Source organism: Camarhynchus parvulus, chromosome 4 (genome assembly GCF_901933205.1).
Source record: "Camarhynchus parvulus chromosome 4, STF_HiC, whole genome shotgun sequence".
Lineage (NCBI taxonomy): Eukaryota > Metazoa > Chordata > Aves > Passeriformes > Thraupidae > Camarhynchus > Camarhynchus parvulus.
Window position 1 is genome coordinate 4,455,566 of NC_044574.1, and position 18,112 is coordinate 4,473,677.

General features: G+C 38.0%; 1 protein-coding gene across 1 annotated transcript in view; it reads left to right on the plus strand.

Moving 5' to 3' along the window:
* Positions 1–18,112, plus strand: part of CTNNA2 (catenin alpha 2) — a 418,638-nt gene that overhangs the window by 350,565 nt on the left and 49,961 nt on the right. The window contains 3 exon segments of the mRNA XM_030948202.1: positions 4,871–4,963; positions 5,232–5,388; positions 8,282–8,482. Coding sequence (XP_030804062.1) covers positions 4,871–4,963; positions 5,232–5,388; positions 8,282–8,482 — 451 coding nt within the window.

The following is an 18,112-nucleotide window of genomic DNA, read 5'->3' on the forward strand; positions in this document are numbered from 1 at the left end:
GAATTTTTAAGGATTCAGAGACTGAAGCAATATCTGGATAAATTACTGAGTGAATGGATAAATAATTACAAATAGTTGAGATACCACAGCTCAGCAAATTACGTCTCATCAGCTGAACATGGTAATTGATTAGTTGCTTGGCTTTAGTCCCCTGTGAGTGCTGCAGAAGTCTCTGCCTTAAACCACCTTCAACTCAAGCTGAATCACTCAAAAAGTTTCAGCTCCTCAAATGTGTGGTGTAGACATATCAGTTCACCAGTGTCTTGGGTTTGTATAAATTACTCTGCATTTTCCTAAATAAAGAATAATTTCTTGCCATTTTTTTCTTCCTATTACTTCCACCAGTTAACTACAGTGAAAACATAAATTACATAAATAGAAAAATATGAATAAAACTATTTAAGAAGAAATCTTAAATATTTACAAAAAATATGGAAAACTAAGAAACTGAGATAGAAATAGATTCCATTCTCTAACCTTTGAATGGGTAAATGACTGGGGAAGCTGAACAGAGCCTTTTCAGTGTTATTTCTTCTAAGCAATTTATGGTGAGAAGAAAAGAATAAAGGGAAAATGTTAAAAAATAGGATATTCAGCAGCTTTTGTGTTGCTATTGCTCTTTTGCTGTAGCTTATACTGCTCCCTTTCTTTACATTTTTGCTCTAAGCAATAGATTTTTCTTTTGGACCTTTTCGCTTAGGTTGAATTCCAAATGGCCATGTTAAATCTTTGAATTTAATTTTGAAACAGAAGACAATGGATTTTGGTAGTCAGAAGAGCACAATATATCTTGATAGTCATGGTTACCTTTAATAATACAAAGGACTCAAATAAAAAATGGAAATTGTCTCACTTAAAACCACAATAAAAGGTAGCTACACCTGATTTTAATCAGTGTAAAAACGAAGTAAATTGATATGAAAGATCCTTGATTGCTTTTGTAGTTTCAAGTGCAATTTTGTAGCAGAAATTAAATTTTCCTGTCCTAAGGTCACCACAAAGAGTAATAAAATTTGCATAAGAAACAAAATCATTCCCCACCCCAATCTGCTATCCAGCAGGAAACTGAGCATGAAATGCAAAAAAAAAAAATAATACAGACAGATAAATTTTATGGGAACTGGTCCTGTATTTTAAATAACTGAACTAATGGAACTCCTTGCATGATTTAAGACAGATCATGGCAAGGTGCAGGAATGCATCTTGGGCTGTCAGTGCCACTGATAGAAATTCATATGGAGGACTTGGTTCCTGCTTTTTCACATCCCCAGTTTGAGGATTGGTTCAGTGGATTTGGTGATTACAGAAAAATACAGCATCACTGGAGCTGGGTGTTTATCTTCTTGCTCATTACCTCTCTGTGCTCTTGCAGGACAGGTTTAAGGTGTTCAGCAATTGTTTTGATGGTAAAAGAGCAGCTTAGCAGACCTGAAATTCTGGACAATAATGTTCATCTACACAGCAGTTTCACTGTTATTAAGTTCTCCGCGTGTTTTTGAGAATGATACATAGTTCATTGATTTTGGTATTTAAAATGTGTTCCTTGATATAAATACTCTTCAGACAGTTCACATTGATCTCAATACAATCCTAAATTCTGTTTAGGCACTCATTGAGTTCGGTGTTCTCAAGGAACTTAGTAAACAGTAAAAGAAAAGAAAAATAAATTCACTACCTGGTTGCTTCCATATCCTCTCAGGAAACTTCCCCTTCAGGGCTTTGGTGGAGACAGAGCATTTGAGGTGCAAAGGTAAAGGCTTCAAATCAAAGTTCTACTAAATTGGCAGCTGCACTAATACACAGCTTTTTTATTTTCCTTTCCAAGCTCTCTGCTCCATCCAGCCCAGGAGTGGCACATAAAGGAAATTTCCACCCTCAAAAGTGTCTGTGTTCTTCACAAAACACGTTCTATTAAATACACCCATGCCAATCAAGTTATAATTCACCAGTAAAACACATTTTCTTTCACTAATACCTTTTTCAACAGTCACCAGGGGCAGCTGTAATAAACCAGACACATCTAGAGGATGCTCCAAGCAGACACCTGGAACAACCCCTGGAAGGGCCTTCCCTTTTTTATCCATTGTCCAAAGGGATCCGTTTGGGAATTAATGCAGATATCTCAGCTAAGTGGGGTGCAATTGTATATTAATTTTTTTTATTCATAGTTTTAGGGAGGAAAAACATCTGAAGTTGATGAATTTATAAGCTTAAGCAGAAGGAATTACCTTGTGGTTTCTATCAGTAAGAGCATGCATGTGGACCTTGCTGTGGCAAGAATATTAATTGATGGTGACTTGACTGTGAATTTGATAACAAAGTCAATCAATGTAATTAAAAAGTGAGGTATCTGGTGATTGAGCACCTAAAGCTTGTGTTGTTTCACAAATCCATGCTTATGCACTGAAACTCAGGCTTGAGCAAGTAAAGGCTATTTCTTGCAATCTTTTAAAAATTAAGTTTTGGGTAAAGTCATAGGTTTGTAGTGCTGAATTCAGTTTTATCCAGATTGCATCTGCCATTGTGGAAATTGCTTATCTCTGTGTTTATTTGACATAATCAGATCTTGCTGTGGTGCAGGCTGGCACACTCCCTGCTGGATTGTGCAATAGTATTGCTGCCTGACTGCTGATGATGCAGGGCCTGATTTATGCAAGGCTTGAAATACACCACAGAAACTATCAAACTTAGGTTTATACTTGATGTGTAGCATTATTTCTTTTAAACAGATATCTGTAATGCTCTTTGATATATATTTAATGGAGCAATAATTACATTTGTACTCTTGTGTTGATAGTAACACCCAAAACAATGTACTGAACTCTATTTTACAAAGAAGGGAAAAAAGATTTCTCTGGTTGTGTCTGTGTCTTTCTTGGAAAAACAGAACACTTTACAAGATCCAAATATTGCCTATCAGATTCTGTTTAAAGAGTAATTAACAGACACAGAGAAGGAATAAGTTTTACTTTTGCTGGTTATATCTGCATTGCTCCCTTCCAGAGGAACTCAAAGACCTCGTTCAGAGTTTGATGGCCATTGCATGACACCCAGAAACCTTCATCACATATTTCTATCTGCAAAAAAGTAAATGTTACATCTGAAGCCTTGGGACAAATTCTCATTGTGTTAATCACAAAATGTGAGGGCAGTCTGAAAAGCCACCTAGTTCCAATACAGGAAGGTGGCTCTTGCTAAACTTAATATCATTTACTAGTTTTTAAAGTTTGTAATTTCCACTCATGTTAATGAATTCTAAATATTATCCTGCTTAGCTGTTGTTTCTGGTGAAGATGAAAGGGGTTTGTTTGATGTGTGCAAAGAAGTGACTGCAGAAAATGGTAAATTAATTGGAAGATGTCATCTCAGGAGAATGTTTTTGACAGGAGGGCTGTAAGGCTGTTAACAAACAGACCAACTCATTTGTCTCATCGTGAAATGAAAATAAAAATCACAACATTATGATAAAATCTTGACTAGGAAATGCCTGCAAGACTCTGAAGCCTTGGGTTCTTTTCTTGCCTGGGCTTTGGCACTCTGATTTATGCAAACCACGCTGCACAGAACTGGAAGTGAAATGGGTTCCATGCAGAACAGATGGATCAGGGCTAAGGCAGGGGTGTGCACTGCAGATGAGAACAGATTAATACCACAAGGGGAGACTGGAGGAAAATTGGGAATATGGGGGCATTTGAACTAATTCATGAATCATTTCCAACTGATAGCTATGCCTTCAGGCACAGTGAATAATATCAAGGAAGCATATTTAAAATTTTATAAGTTTGTTTTAATGAAGATTAGAATAAAGAGCCATAATTTTGGATTATTAAAAAATATCCTGTATTCCCCCATCCCAAAAAGTACCTTAGTGATTTAAATATCACAGTGTGCACCGGGACATGAATTGCTGTTTGGAAAACCCAGGGCACATTCATGGAGTTGGCACAAAGCTTATGGGAATGGTTTTTTTGGAAAAGCTGGGAGAACATGCTCCTCCATTTGAACCCAAGCCACAGAGACGCAGCTCTGCTGTGTCTGGAGACGTGGTCTGATTTCTAGATCTCATTCAGATGTCTCTCCAAGTCTTTATCTTATCCAAATAGCCTTCAGTCTTAGGGCTTCATACTTCCCAAACCTGTGCCCGGGCAAGTAAATGTGGATTTAAAGATCTTTGAATGAGATCTTCAGATGTGTATTACAGAACAAGATTGCAACAGAGTTATTTCACATCTCTAAGCTACTTTACTGTTACTGATGGATATTTTACTGCAGGGCAAACAAACACATAGAAGTAAAGAAGTCCACATGAAAATTAAAATTATTTTAATATGCACAAATCCATCAGAAACAATAAAGATATTTGAGAGATATGTAACTGCCCACTCTCACTGAAGGTGTAAGTTTTGATTATGGGTTAAAATGTATGATTCTACGTGTTAGGACATCAAAAACCCTTCCTTTTGCCAAGCTCAGAGTGTGTGGATGGGCCTGATTGCCTGTATTAATAATGAATGTCGTTCATAAGAGCAAAAAGAAACTGAGAGGAGGAAATTTACAGATAAAGGTCTGGATGTTCTGCATTCCCTATCTAACTTCTCAGCAGATAATTTTCAAGCTATAGAGGAGGATGGGAAGCCCTTGACAGTGAAGGAAGATTCTGAGAAAAATCTAAAGAAGATGGGTAGTTCAGTTTGCTAGTAAGGAAATAATCTACAAGGGTTTCTGTTCACCAGCACAGAAGATGTATTATTCCTCTTGTAAAAAACTCTTTCATTTCAGGCAAAGCTTAATAATAACAGAGAAAGGTATAAAATGGCTCACTTGCCTAACACTTGGTTCTTATCCTGATGGTTTCATGATTTCATTGCAGGTTGCAAATCTGGCCTGTTCAATCTCCAATAATGAGGAAGGTGTGAAGTTAGTCCGTATGGCAGCCACGCAGATTGATAGTCTGTGCCCACAGGTGAGTGAAGATTCCTGCTAAAAACTACTTGAGAAGTCTTTTAGCACTTAAAAGCATTAGAAGAAGAGCATAGCCTTGTCTTTGCCATGAGATTGTTGCCTGATTTCCGTGAACTGTGGAAAACACACCCATATCTTTAGACCCTTCATACCAAATGGGTTGTATGCTGTATTTTTAACACAGTCCATAATCTATTTGCTCTTTCCCTTGAAAAAAAAAATAAAATAAAATTACCACTCCTCCTCTAACAAATGGCTTTGATTAACAGGTAATTAATGCTGCACTGACATTGGCTGCCAGACCCCAGAGCAAAGTAGCCCAGGACAACATGGACGTGTTCAAGGACCAGTGGGAGAAACAGGTGCGAGTTCTCACTGAGGCTGTCGACGACATCACTTCAGTGGATGATTTCCTCTCTGTTTCAGGTACTTTTCCAAAAATATACTGCTAAATTAAAGCATTGGGTCAGAGCAGATAAAAGCTATAATTACTAAAGCATCATTAATCCATTAGTCTGTGTGTATTGGAATGCTGAACTTGTGTACTCAGTAGGACCAACCACGCCGTGTTAATTAATCCCTGGTAGCAATCCCTCTTCACCTCCCAGAAAATAGCACCTATTTGTGCTTCTATTCCTAGAGAAGCTTTGTTCCAACTCGGGCACAAGGTAGGGTTTTGCCCACCTCCTAAAAATGTCTTCCAGACCTGTTAGAGGCTGAAAGTATTTGTAGAAACTGTGCAGTTGTATGAAAGGTGAACTTTACAGAATCCCAGGATGGTTTGGGTGGGGAAGGTAAAGAAGGGATAGAGAAGAGAAAGACACTGACCCTGGGTCACAGTCTTTCCTCCATCCTCCTGGTGAAGAGCTCCAGCTTGTGGCGGAGTGGATTGTTATAATTTGATCATACCCAGTGAATGCTGTAGTTGTGAAGTGGTGCATGGCTTGGGTTAATTTCTGCTGCAGAAAACTCATTTTCCTATTTTGCTTAGAAGTGTGAATTTCAGTGTTGTGAGTAAGGACATAGAGTGTGCCAAGAGGGCTTTGCTTACTCAAATGTCTCAGAAGAGCCTAGCTTCATGAGACAATCTGGCCAAAATGTTATGTTTTGTTCTACATTATTTTCCTTGATATGTCTTAAATTTTCCAAAAATTGTTTATGCGAAAAAAAAAAACATTGAAAAAAAAATTTATCATTTAAAATAATCCTTTCTTTTCTTTTTTTGCCCTCTTTATCATTTTCGGTTGTATCCTGCTACCCCTATTAACAGGGAAAGGATTGGTTTAGTTAATTACACTCCTCTGTTCAACAACCCTGCAAGTGTTTCCTGCAAGCCATTGCAAGACAATGAAAATGAGCTCTCTGAACAGTAGGGCACTTCAGAATATGAGAGCACATTGATTTTTATTTGAGATTTGAAGCTGACAAACACTTTCTGGCAGAACTAGTCGTGAGAGAAAGGGATGACCAGGCTGTAAACTGCAGATCCAGTCCATGTGCCAGAGTTGGAAATCTGACTCAAATGGCCATTTTCTTCTTTGTTTGAGGACTTTGCTTATTCCAAGTGCTTGTATCCATAAACCAGAAATAATTTGAATGGTTGATGGGGTTTTCTTTTCTTTTTCTCAAATCTTAATTCCTTCAAATAGAGTTTTGACTTAGATCCAAACTTTCCAAGGCAGCTGAGAAGTATTGTTTCTGTAAAGTTTAGATTCCTTTTTCTCAATTCTTTGCACAGACATCTCTGTTAAACATGAGGAAACAGAAATCCTGTTGCTCTTGCTGTAAAGCTTGGAAGCCTCAGCTTACACAGAGTATTTTTATTTTTGGATGTTAAACCAGTGAAGCATTCAAAATGCCACTATCTGGTTAAATGTACCTCCTAAAATGACACCTCCTCCTCTTCATATTGACTGTCACATTTGATGGTCTGTTTTAATAATATGGTGGCTACCAGAAGAAAACTGACCATAATTTTAAGAAGTCATTTCATATTCCAAATGCACTGTCTAAATTCATATATGGCTTCTTGTTGGGCAAAATTTGTTTGTGCCATGGTAAAGGCAAATTGGTGATGGTGAAATGGAAACAGCAAAGAAGAATTTTAACAAAGCACTGCTTCTTTATTCTGAGTAGGGAGTGTTTTAAACAAAGAATTTTGCCTTTCAAGTTATTCAAATTCACAGCTCAGGGGACTTTCTGTTTCCATCCAAAGTTGTTGCAGTGTAAAATGTGACATCATGTAAAACATTTCTGAAACCCTCAAATGATCCAACCTCAGAATTTTTAACTGTGAAGATTAGTGAGTCATTCTTTCTAGTGGCAAAGGATAATTAACAAAAAACAGCTGGTGAACTGATTAATCCTGTTTTATTACTACTACAAAGAACAGCATTTCCTTGTCAGTTCAGAGGTGTCTCTAGCAGAAAATCAAGTTGCTGTTTAGAGTCACTGAGTTTCTCAGACTGGGTTTGGTCAAATATGAAATTCAGTCTTGGTCTTAGTAAAATTATTTTTGACTCTACTGACTGCAGAGAATAATGCCTGACCTAGTCAGAGTCTTCATGCTTTCACATAATTTGTATGTGAGAATGCTACATAAATTCTGATGCTGTAGCACATGAGAGGAGATGGCCTGATCCAGAGCCAGAAAAATAACAATGCATCTCCCAAGAATCCAATTAAGGTGTTTGGTTTCACCTCATCTGAGCAGAGTCACTGTTGTCGTCTCTTGCTTCAGATTATGCAAAGTCACACATAATTATAAGGGTGTGTTATTAGAAATTCCCAGCTCATTCTCTGGCATAGATGGAGTGAGGGAGATGAACTGCTCATGCCCAGGTTTTGTGCTATCTACAAAGGCCATTTGCTGTTGTCTTTTCAATGTGATTTTTTGTCTTCCTGACTTACTTAGGCAAAAATGAGCCAAATATAATAAATCTTTATGGGAGAGTGTAAATTCACCTTCAGAAAATTGCCCAAGTGTTTATTAGAGAATCTACAAAATATTTGACTACTTTCCCTTTTGCATTCATTTTAATCACAATTTCATTATGATAAAATTCAATGTGATGTTTGAAATTAATGTGAGTGGTTTTCAAGGAAGAACAGGTTGGGACACACAGCCCAGTCCCTACTAAAGATAAATATCACACAGATTTTTACTGTTATGTGACAATATCACAGAAGAGCTTTTGTTTTATAGCCTGGATAAAGGCAGATATCCATTTTTTAATATACTGACATTTGCCCAAATGAGTAAGCTTTGCTGTGAGGAAGAGTGCAATCAAACCAGGTGTATTTTTAACCTGAATTCCAGAAAACCACATCCTGGAAGATGTGAACAAGTGTGTGATTGCCCTGCAAGAGGGGGACGTGGACACGCTGGACAGGACCGCAGGCGCCATCCGGGGCCGCGCAGCCAGAGTCATCCACATCATCAACGCTGAGATGGAGAACTACGAGACTGGGGTGTACACTGAGAAGGTGCTCGAAGCTACCAAACTGCTCTCTGAAACTGGTGAGTGTCTGTAAGAGCTGAAATGAGGGATGCAGGACTCCAGGCAGCTCTCCAAAATGCAGTTTATTGTATCCAAGGTGTCACAGCAGCCCAGGGTTGTGGATGACAGAGCTGTGCCTACAGCTGTCAGCTCCAGCTGCAGGCAGGCCTGGAGACCCTGAGTTTAGGTTACAATGCATTATAGACTTTTGGTTACAATGCATTCTATACTTCTCTTTGCTGAGCATCTTCATACAGTAGAACCAGTCTGTACTTTAACTTTTATCTCTAGCCTATCATAACTACTATAATTACCATATTCATGTTACTGTTCTCCAATCACTAAAAGTCAGTACATTACAGTTTAAGCTAGAAGTTGTTTTTTAGTTTTCTTGCAGTGGAAAATTCTGAGACCTTTTTTCTACTTGCAACATTTGCTGACTTGTTTGCCTGTGCTATCTTTCTGCTTGGTAAAAACATCTTCTTGTTTGGGGTGGGTTTATCCTTTGCTCTAAGTCATAAAAACCCCTTCTAACTAACACAGCCTTTGCCTCCTTGGTTATCCAGTAAGGCTGGCTCAGCAATTCTTTTCTTCTATATCAAAACTTGTTTCCATCTCTATTCCTTCTTCAGACTCTACATTCAATAATCTTTCTGCTAAGCATACATATCTGTGAGACTTTTTTTTTTGTCAAACTTTCATCCTTCCCAACTAGTGTCACGCTGTTTTTTTAAAGTTTTTTCTAAGCTTTCTAGTGTTTACATTCTTGCAACAAACTTTCTCACACACTTTAAGTAACTTATTGTTTTACATTCTTTTATGGAAGAAGTGAAATTTAATAGATTTTTAGTTTGTCCAGTGTCATTGGAGAGGTGGCACTTTCACCCTCCAATCCACTGTCACTTTTAAAAATCTATAAATGTTAGAGTCAAAAATTAAGAACTCTCTTTTTTAATTTGAGAAAGCTGCATGTCCATGTCGTTTTATTTCGTGTCCTATAGCAACAGGTGAGTTTGGTGAAATGCTGAAAGAATTACTGAAATACTTTTATTTAGTCACTTAAAACTTTCAGGTGGTTCTCTGAGAGCTGTTCTTGAAAACAAGATACAAACAAATAAATTCATGGCTGGGAGTGTGTTTTTTATTCTCTACTCAGTGCTGTTGCAGAAGTCTTACTGACAGGAGCCATATAAGAGATGAAATTCAGTATCACATCAAGACTAGGCCACTACATCGAAGTTTCTGTGATTTGAATAAATAATACACAGCCTTTTCTTTTGAGTTGATTGATTATGTATTATACATCTCTGGAAAATCACTGCAAACATTACTCTTTGGTCTGTGCAGGTGAATGCATTTGCTGATGACTGAAGTGTTGCTAAACAAAACAACTTTTCTTTGAAAAATACATATAAGCAACTTTAAATACACCACCTGATTTTAAAAATATAAAATTCTTCTAGATTGTATAAAAATACATAGATTATATAAAAGTAGAAAAGTCTGCAAGATTGATAGAGTGAGAAGAAATATTCTTTTTTTTTTTTTTTTCCATCTGTTTTTGCCTTGCCAGAGCAGGGATTAGATTCATCTCAGTGTAGGTGATTAGGTCTGTGCTGGTCATTTTAAAGCCCTTTACATCAGTGCTCTCAGTAATTCAGTGCAGGCAGTGCTGCCAAGTGCTCTCATCTGAAAGCAGCAGGTTTGGCTGGTTTTGGGTGAATCATGCTCCAAATTTCATTGACTTCACAGAGTGGATCTCCACTCCACACACTGATCAGGTGCCCTGGTGGGATAGAGGTGCACGAATTGTGGGCGTCTGGAAGTGTCTGAGCTGATCATCCCCTGCCTCTTTGCACTTGTTCATCTGAGGTTAAAAGCATCAAGATTATTTCAGAAGGAGCAAATGAAAATTGCACCAGTTCAGGACACATCAAATGTGACTTTTGGACCAAAAGCCCAGGAACTGCCCTGTGAGATGGAAAAGCAAAAACTGTTCTAGCTCTGCAGTCTCTGTGTTCACTTTGAGAACAGGAATCAACAAAATAAGATAAAAACTGATTTGGGGATGATTAAATATTACTTGTGGTATTGTAGCCCCAGATTAATATCAGCCTATTTTTACTACCCAGCAAGAGATCAGTGGAATAAGTACTGTAAATTTAGCTCCTTTTAAAAAGTTTATGAGCTGGTTTTATGAATTCACAGAAGGAAAATAATCTTGTCAGTTTGACATGGTAAAATATTTTGTTGAACTCTTCTGTTAATGCTGTCCTTTGGTGGAAGAGGGGCTATGAAGAATTCTTCCTACCATTAGGATTTCTTTATTAAACAAAACAAAATGTATGTTTGAGTTTTATATTTAGCTAAAATTTGTGACCCAATATTCTACAAATTTTCTAGTTAAATTTTTTTTAAGGGGCAGGTATAAAGTACCATTATATAGATCAATAATATGCACATCAAATACTTATATTCCATATTTAATTCACTTTTGGATAGAATTTGAATTATAACTAAGTGCTATAAACTCTGGACTGAGTGCATCCTGACAACATCAATGTATTATGTTGGGATTCAATAGTTAAGAACAAGTCCCTGTTCCTCCAAGTCAAAGTTTTTATTTATTTTCTTATTTTATAAAGTGTAAATAAACTTGTGAGCATTAAAAAATAATTTAAAATATTATGTTTACAATATTAAGAACTTTGTTTCATGTACAAAATGTGTAGCAGTAGTTCAGGGGACAGAATGGGCCCAAATTCAATGAAGCTGATGAAGCTTAAACAATTTCTGCCAGTTGTGAATGTGGATCATTAATATTAGAGCACAATTTCTATCTGCAGCTTTTCAGGCCATTTACAAAGGCATTGATTATGATTTCTGTAGGATTAAAAGTAGAATTAACGGACTCATTTCATCGCCTTAGAATAAAGTGGTTAAAATGGAATTTAGTCCCCCTGTGCCATTCTGGAATCACCATCCTTGGAAGTGTTCAAAGCCCTGTGGATGTGGCACTTGGGGACAGGGTACAGTGCTGAGCACAGTGGTGCTGGGGGAATGGTTGGACTCGATGGTCTGAGAGGTATTTTCCAACCTCAGTGATTCCCTGATCTGGGTACCTATGGATCCATGCATTTATTTCAATATTCTTTCAGTTCCTCACCTCGAGTTCTTGCCCAGATTTATCGAACGCTCGGGAATGATGGCAGGGATTTATCAGATTTACCAATATTCCCTGAGGCAGGGAAGAATGATGCACAGAACTCCATGATATCAGAAGGCTAATTAATTACTTTAGTATACTATACTACTATCATATTATACTATACATATACTATATGATACTATACTACAAATAACACTAAAAGAATACTAAAAAAAAAGATGTGTCTTTCTCTGACGCAGCTTGGACCTGACAGGCTAATTAGCATAAACAATTCCACCAGAATCCAATCAAGCAATCCTTGGGTAGACAATCTCCAGAACACATTCCACATGAGCACAAACACAGGAGAAGCAAATGAGAGAAGAATTGTTTTGATCATTCTTTTCTCTGCTTTTCTCACAGTTTCTCTCTGTTCAGAGGACATGTGAATGCTACAGTGATTGATTTGGATAGATTTGGATTCAGGTTCCACCCACAAATGTGCACATCAAAATCTTTATGAGAAACACAATCATGAACATCTCACTGTTTTCGTCTTTATTCCTTCCTTCTTTTTGTTTGTTTGGTTTTTCTTTTTTTAACTGACCTTAATCTAATTTTAAATGAAGTGCTTTTGGAAGCTGGGAAAAATATAGTTAAATGATGATGGCAAAGAAATAAACAGATTACCTTTCTCTTATAACTATTATTTGCTTTTAATTGTCCATTCAGAAAAGGAAAACCTCTGTTAAGCCTCTTCTTCCACAGATTTCACTGTGATCTGTGAGTATTGGGTTGGATCCACAGCGGAGGAATATGGATGCAGTGTTTTGGAAAGACAAGCCCTTTGCCAATGGTTTGGTTTGGTTTGGTTTTTTTTAGGGGGAGAAAATTAATGTCTCATGAAGATGATGTTGATAGTTTCTGAGAAATGGAAACTTGCTTCAATAACCAGTCTCACCTCCAAGGTTTATTAGTTTGTTGTTTTCATTTACAGCCACTGGAATATATGGGGTGGGGTTTTTGGTGTTTCAGTGCTTTGTTGCCTGTGCCTGTCTAACAAACTGCCTTTAAAGCCAAGTACTTGGTAGAGGCTGGATTCTTTTCTCTGGCAGCAGTTTTAGGGAGTGACAGACTGGTTAAAGTCCTTTTAAAATAGAGAACTTTTATTTTCCTTTAAAAACCATAGCAAAAACTTAGCTTTTGCATGCTGATTTTCTTATCAATCCAAGATGAAATCTATAAAACCACAGAGTCAATGGGGCTCACTGGGAACAAGCACCAAACTCATAGATTTTAGTGGATTTTACTCATGTTACTCATAAACCAGAGCTTCAATGTTCAATTTATAATTTTTTTGTTGTTGATTGGTTGGCTTTGAGGTGGTTTTTGGTTGTTTCTTTGTGGTTTTTTTGTTGTTGTTGTTGTTGTTTGGTTATTTTAGGGTGCCTCTGTTCAGTGTTATATTGGTATTCAGATTTGTGGAAAGCTGTGAAATCATCGTGTTGTGGATGCTTTCCACACCTTATCCACGGAGGGGGAAAAGGAGATAAGGGTGGAACGGAAAAGAGAAGAAAAAAAAAGTTAAAGACAAGGAAAAAGGCAAAAAGACAGGGAAGGAAGTAAGATTAAATTAGAGAGGGATTGCTCTTTGAATATTGAGATCCCTTATCCTGCTCAGTGCCCAGAGTGACCAAGGCCAGCTGAGACTTTCCCATTGCCTTCAGCGAGGAGGAGACTGAAGTGTACTCAGCAATTACTTCAAAAGATGTAAAAACTGAAGACAAGAAGCCTGTGCTTCTAAATAAATAAAAATAATTTAAATCACGGAACAGGCAATGAGGCCAAATCCTATTTTCCAACATCTTTCAGGGTCAGGAAGGAGAAAAAGCCGTGACATTATTTAAAGGCCTAGAGTTGGATTTAAGCTGGGAAAACTGGATTAGAAATTGCAGGGTTATGATGAAAGTAAGTGAATGGGAAATGAAAGGGGTAAGAGCAGAGCAAGTAGGACCAGAACTGACTGGGAAAGGCTGTGAAAACTTCCCAAGAATTTTTTTTTAATTTTTTTTTTTTCCATTTGCACTGGGCTGTCTGGAAACCATCCTGGAACAGCAAGTACCATACTACTTGGGTTACTCCTGTGAAGGACACTGGAAATTTGAAATCGTCTGATTCACACCAGAAATTGGAGTTTCAGCTTTTAGCATGTTTTAAAAATATCCCAGTAAGTTTGTAACTCACTGGTTTTAAGTAGGTCACTCCGACTTCTGTTTTGACACAATTTTGTTTTATTTTGTCTTTATCAGAATGGACTGAAGTTGAAAATCAGCACTACTGGCAATTCAGCAATAAGCCTGTGAGAGTTTTATCAGTGTGAGTAGGGCAAACTTTAAAGATATTTATCACTAGCAAAAGGCAGCTCAATGATGTTATCAAACCTAATACTAAAATGTGGGAAAGATGGATTTTTCAGCAGTGATGTGAAGGGAAACAAAATGTAGAAGCAAGGAGATGAATTTAAGCATAGCTGTAATCAAAAAAAACCCCATATTGAATCTGAGGGAGAGCTAAAAGATGTGAAATGGAGCCTATTTAAAAAATAAATGATGTTAAATTCATGTTTTATGGGAGTTCAGGTAGTTATAGTAAAACTTATGGATACCATCATCCTGAGTACATGAAATCATTTATCCAGGAGTTCTGATCAAATTATGACTTTTATTCTGGAAAGTACTGTAGTATTTTCTTTAAAGTTTTGCTAAACTGAAATGCAAAGGTCAAAGTGCTACTAACAAAAGAAAAATGTAATGCATTATTAAAGAAAAGGTATTTTACAAAAGGACCAGAGAACACCCAGGATTGTTGGTTTGATCCAAAGAATTTTTAACCAGAGAAACTCTGATCAATATACAGAGGATTACACTAAGAAATCATATAAAATGCATTATAAAGCAATTAAATGAGACATAAGAGATGAATAAATCACCACTGTAGCTCAAAGCTGAAATGCTAGTTCTTTTTCTCTCCACTTTTAAAAATGGAATAGAGTGCTAAAGGACAATATAACATAATTGATGTAGATTTTCAAAGTCTTTTGCTAATGTGCTGCACCCACAGCTGTTTGGCAACCAGGTAACCATGGTTAAAGCCTTTGATGGAATAAGAGCTGGTGACAAGGCAAAGCACAAATGATCATTTCTCAGCAAGCAGAAAGGGAAATCTTGTGTCACTTCAGGGCCAGCACCATGGTTGGTGTACAGTGCATTCATTAACAGGGGAATGGGCAGCAGCAAAGTTTGCCAAAGGAAAATGCTGTTTGGCCTGGTTGGGAGAGAAAGGCAAGGCTAAAAGATATTTTTATTTCATTTCTCTAGGTAAATGGAACAATTAAATCCATATTATCTGCATGGACAGAAAGGTTCTGAGCTAATTCATTGTCTCAGAAAAACAGTGGCATTGTAATGGGCAGCTGAGAAATCATTTTTTTTCCATGTTCAACAGCTTCACATCAGTGCTGAAGATGTTAGGCTGTGCTTATAGGAGGATATTCACTGAAAACTACAAGACATTTCCACTTGTTCTCCACAACCTAAAGATCTTCCAGAAATGGAAGAAGAAGGTCAAGATAAGGATTACATAATCAAAGAAAATTCAAGATTAAGCTGTGAATTAACTCAATGAGAGTTTAAAAAACAGGGTTAACTATTTTGGATGTGCCAGACACCTTCTATGATGAGTAGTGGGTTAATAGAATAGAAATGCCAATTTTCATAAACTAGTATTATTTAGTCACTGTTCAAATCTGTTCTCAAAAATATTTTGTGCTCTTAAAAACCATTTTTTTTAAATACGGAGGGTGGTGGTAGAAGTAGGAAGAAATTTACCAGGTCTAGAAAATATAAGCAGAGAAATGGAGTCAATATCCATCCACCAACCCCAACAGAATGTTTTGTGAATACAAGTGTGAACTGTACAATTATGTTTTAAAATAAAAGCACTGGTATTCCTTGCATCCCCTTGCCTACACACACCTACATATTGATACACACAAACTTCTAGCTGAGCCAGGAAGGGTGGTTTGCTTTTTACATAACCTACTTGGTGTCCAACAGCATGAGGCTGCTTTCTTGAGGGAATTTTCTGAAGAGCTTGCTTTCATTTGAAATGTTACCCTGAAGGGTGTTCTGTTTGGCAGGAGTAATACTTTGGGGGTTCTCATTGTGTGTAGTCTTGCACAGGTAGGGGGGAGAGTGAGACTGAAACTGGTGAGACACAAATGTCCCTACAGCTGATTTGTTATCCTCCTCTGATCACTTTGTGATGGACCTGTCCTTAATTAGTGGCCTCCTGTGCTGTCCAGGATGCAAACACTTACCTGGCTCCTGCCCTGACATTTATCTTTCTGTCAGTGCAGTTCAGTCAGGACAAAGTTGGAAGATGAGTTTTTCCCTCTAGTTTGTGTGTCCCTGTCTCCCAACACGTGGTACCATAGCTCCAGACGTGCCATTGATTTCTGCAATGTCCATCTCACCTGGGCTGCACATGAGCAAATCCATTCCTTCCATTCCCACATCAATCTGCTGGGTTGCATAAACCCACAGATACAGCTGGAGCCTTCTGGGAAGTGCCAGAAGACTTAACACAAGTGGGCCAGAGGGTCAGGACTTGGCCATAAATTCAAGGAAGCCTGAGAATTTTGTTTTTATGGGCCGTGGCTAGATCAGTGTTTGGCACTGAAGGCTGATTCTTCCTGAAAGTCTTATGTTCACTGCAAACTGCTATAGGTGTGGATATTCATTATTCATTATTTTACAGCTGACTTTTAACCATTTCACCAGTGTGAGACACAGGGTTTGTTACCCAAAACAGAGCTGGGGAAGGGTCTGGAGCACCAGGAGGGGCTGAGGGAGCTGGGAAGGGGCTCAACCTGGAGCAAAGGAGGCTCAGGGGGGACCTTGTGGCTCTGCACAGCTCCTGCCAGGAGGGGACAGCCGGGGGGGTCGGGCTCTGCTCCCAGGGAACAGGGACAGGAGGAGAGGGAACGGCCTCAGGCTGGGCCAGGGAGGTTTAGATTGGATATCTGGGAAGTTTTCTTCACCCAAAGAGTTGTCCAGCCCTGGCACAACTGCCCAGGGCAGTTTGGAGTCGCCATCCTTTGAAGGATTTAAAAGCCATGTGGATGTGGCATTTAGGGACAGGGGTCAGTGGTGGCCTTGGCAGTGGTGGGGGAATGGGCTCCATGATCTGAGGGATCTTTTCCAACCCAAACATTTCTGTGATTGTAAGATACGTTATGTAATGTTTCAGTAGACTTTTATAAAGCTTTTTCTTTTCAATTAGCAATATAATAGTCATGACTGAAATGTGAATTATATGAGACCAGGACTTAAAAACGTTCTGTGAAGTATTTAGAATCTTCTGATAAGGAGTGTACGGTTCTTTTAGAAACAGACTTTGACAAACACTTTGAGCTAAATAAGGTATCATATTTCATTCCTTATTCATCTGTCAAATGAAACAGAGAAACTGTGCTGTCTTTGACAGAGGATGTCAGATATCCCTTAGGAATGATCTTTTAAATAGCTGGTTTAAATACTTGAATTTCCCAGTAGACTGCATGCTTTCTTCAGTTAAGTAAACTAAAAAATTAAAACAAAACAAAAAGAAAACAAAAAACAAGCCACACAAACACAAAAAACCAACAGAATAAATTTCATCCAGTGCCCTGAAGTTTTTAAGCTGTAACTTTGTGAATTTTTAATACTAAAGCCTCTTAAATCTGGATAATGGCTGAGCTTTTTTTCTGAGAGCATTTTTTTCTTAGTATAATGGATCATTCGTAGTTTCTCTTTCTTTTTAGTCTCCCCTGATAATTTTAAGTTTAAAATCCTGCTTGTCATTCTAGATAATTTTCTTGATTTATGTGACACAAACAACTATGATGTTTGGGAGAAGCACAGACATTTTTGGGGACCCTGAAACTTTTAGCAAACCTTTAGATTGCCATGTCATTCTTGAATAATCTTACCCACAACTGACCAGATTTTTATAGCCATTTAAGGGCGACATAGACAATGTGATTGGCACCTTAAATGATGTGTCTCTATCAACATGGCAGAAGGAAAATCAGTTTTCTTAAGGATGGATAGAAATGCTTGAACAAATAGAGAGGTTTGAGGGCCAGCCAGAGGGCACAGCTGGGTGCAGCAGGTACAGGAGAGCAGTCACTTCTCTGCTGCTCAAATATCTGATTTGTCTGAGGACAGTCTGGCTCTGGGGAACAACCCCTGGTCTTTGAGAAGGGCTCTTCCCTTGGATCCAAATCCTCGGATTCTAAAAAGACTCAAGTAGGTGCTCATCTTTTCAAAATGAAGCTCTAAGAAATAGCTCTGCTGGTGCTTTTCAAAAATTGTCTTCTGGCCAGAAAAATGAGATGATATTCCTGGGAACCCTTCAGTTACAGTGAGATTGGGATGGAAAAGAGCCACGTTGTGCTCAG